The sequence below is a fragment of the Chrysochloris asiatica genome, unplaced genomic scaffold, assembly GCF_000296735.1.
Source record: "Chrysochloris asiatica unplaced genomic scaffold, ChrAsi1.0 scaffold00034, whole genome shotgun sequence".
Classification (NCBI taxonomy): domain Eukaryota; kingdom Metazoa; phylum Chordata; class Mammalia; order Afrosoricida; family Chrysochloridae; genus Chrysochloris; species Chrysochloris asiatica.
This window is the reverse complement of record NW_006408552.1, coordinates 5,015,274-5,017,550: the sequence shown is the minus strand read 5'-3', so window position 1 is coordinate 5,017,550 and position 2,277 is coordinate 5,015,274. Positions and strand designations below refer to the sequence as shown.

Here is a 2,277-nt window from a genome sequence, read left to right as displayed (position 1 = left end):
CAATCGACTAGAGAAAGATTACAAAAAAAAAAAAAAAATTTTTTTTTGGATAATGGAAACAAGGGTAAATTGTTACAATTTGATGAACCTGACCTATACTCATGGAGGTAGTAATTCTAAATACCAACAGAGATGGAAGAAGTCTTCATATCAAATATCAATGCTATCCCCTCTGTACACAGGCTAGATAGGGAAGGGCAACTTTGACATTAGCTACATAAAATGAGGGAGCGATATAAAGGCACGAAGTGACTGGCTTACAAGGTTTCAAGAGGGAGTATATAGTTCACGAGTGTGTTGGGTGAGAAAGAGTCCCTACTGAATAGTTTTCATCTTGTCTAGATGGGTCTGGTGAAAAGAAATGGGGATAAGATTTGTATGATTCAATAGTGAATAATTGTTATCATGGCTAATTGTGACTGTCACAATTATAAAGGTAGAAGTTTTGCAACAAAAACAGGTGAGTGGTTAATTTTACAGTCCAGAAATGGAGGACCCCAGGACCATCAAGGGAGGAAGAGCACAAGCAGAATGCAGGACCTTATTCAGAGAAGCAGCAACACCAGAGATGGAGGCAGAGATGGGGACATGGAGAGGGGGAGCGGCTGAGGACTCTAGATTCACGGGAAGAGAGGGACTAAGAGATGGTGGCCAGGAGGCAGACTTGCAGAATGTGCTCTTTGGTGCCTTTTTGTTGTAAGTTATTATATATGCTTGAGTGCTTTTGTTGTTTTTTTTAAAAAAAAGCTAAAGTGAATAGAGAGAAATATTGTTAACTGACGGTACATGTATGGGATTATAATCATTGTAATGAAACAAGGTGTATGATTTCTTGAATGTAAAACTGATGATCTGCCTTGTAAACTTTCACTCAATCCACAATAAATACCTCAAAAAAAAAAAAAAAGTTCATTGTCTTTCAATTCCATTTTCCCATGAGTTTTGTTTTGAAGACCTTCTGCATATACAATAAGATTGCAAATGGGTAAGAAAAACATAGAAGGAAACATATCAAAACATGAGCAATAGTTGTTTTGAGGGGGTCGTTGGTATTATGAGCAATCTTTTCCTCCAGGATCCAATTTTCCAAACCATCAGGTGAGCTTGTCTTTCATCATCATCAGAAAAAGCAAACAAACCCTCTATGTGTTCTCTGTCTTGCTCTCAGGACTGGTGTCTCCTGACCTGTGGCCTGCAGGCACCCATTCCCACCAGCAGGAGGACAGCAGGTCAGATGATGAAAAGGTGAAAGAAATGGGTTTGTGGAGCAGACAAAAGGGCTGGTTCCACAAGATCCCTGGAAGGGGACTGAATGGAGGATGGAAGGCTGGATTTGAATCCTGGCTGTGTTCTACTGCCAATATGCTGTAGTCTCTGGACCTCCCTCTCCTCATCTTTAGGTGGGGTCAGCAGTGGTACTCACCCACCCCTGCCCCGAAGGGACCGGGTACATCCAGCACAGGTCAGTGCTGTTGAGTCAGGTTGGACTCATAGCGACTCTGTATAAGGCCCCCGAGGAGCGACTGGTGAGCTTGAACCAGTTTAAACTGACCTTACAGTCCAGTGCCTTAACCCACAGTACCACACCAGGACTCCTTTGGTTAGTTTAATTAAAAAGGGGATCAAAGTCAGACTCAAAGGAGAACTTCCAGGGAACCAGTGTTCCCAGCTCCCCCACCCCCACCTCCTTTGGCTCTACACACCTTCCTTGGAGCCAGTGGCTGTTGCCGTGGAAGAGGCTGAGGCTGACCCAGTGGATGTCCGGCCCACGAGGTTCGAGTGCTTCCCCCCACGGCCAGGGGGCTTCAGGCCGCTGGGCTTCTGCATGGCGGTGCCACTCGCTGGGCAGACGCGTAGGCACAGGTCACGTCCTCTCCGCCATTGTCATTTACCTGCGGAAGGATCGTGGGTTATTACATCACCAGATACTGGCGCCTTGGCTAGTCCCCCAGCCCCACACAGAGCACCCTGATGTTGACAAAGTCTTCACAGGGCCCCAGCACCCCAACCTGGTGGGAAGGAACCATGTCTGCCCATTTTCTAGGGAATCTGAGGTGCAGCAAATGTGGCCCAGAATCACCAGCATGGTGGTGTCGTGGGGACACGTGTCATGGTCCCTGGGTCCCAATATCAGACATGCTCTCTCGGCAGCTGGAAGGAAGAGTCCTAAGGAAATGCCTCGGGGTCTGCAGGACTGACCTCTCACCTACCAGGAGCCCTGCCCCAGGGCCATGTGAGTAAATACCACCAGGCTGAGCGTAGGAAACATGAAACACC

At 46.9% G+C, this 2,277-nt stretch overlaps 1 protein-coding gene across 1 annotated transcript in view; it reads right to left on the bottom strand.

Moving 5' to 3' along the window:
* CLIP2 (CAP-GLY domain containing linker protein 2) overlaps positions 1 to 1,827 on the bottom strand; it is a 63,602-nt gene extending 61,775 nt beyond the window's left edge. The window contains 1 exon segment of the mRNA XM_006878361.1: positions 1,704 to 1,827. Coding sequence (XP_006878423.1) covers positions 1,704 to 1,827 — 124 coding nt within the window.
* Between the last annotated feature and the right edge of the window lie 450 nt (positions 1,828 to 2,277).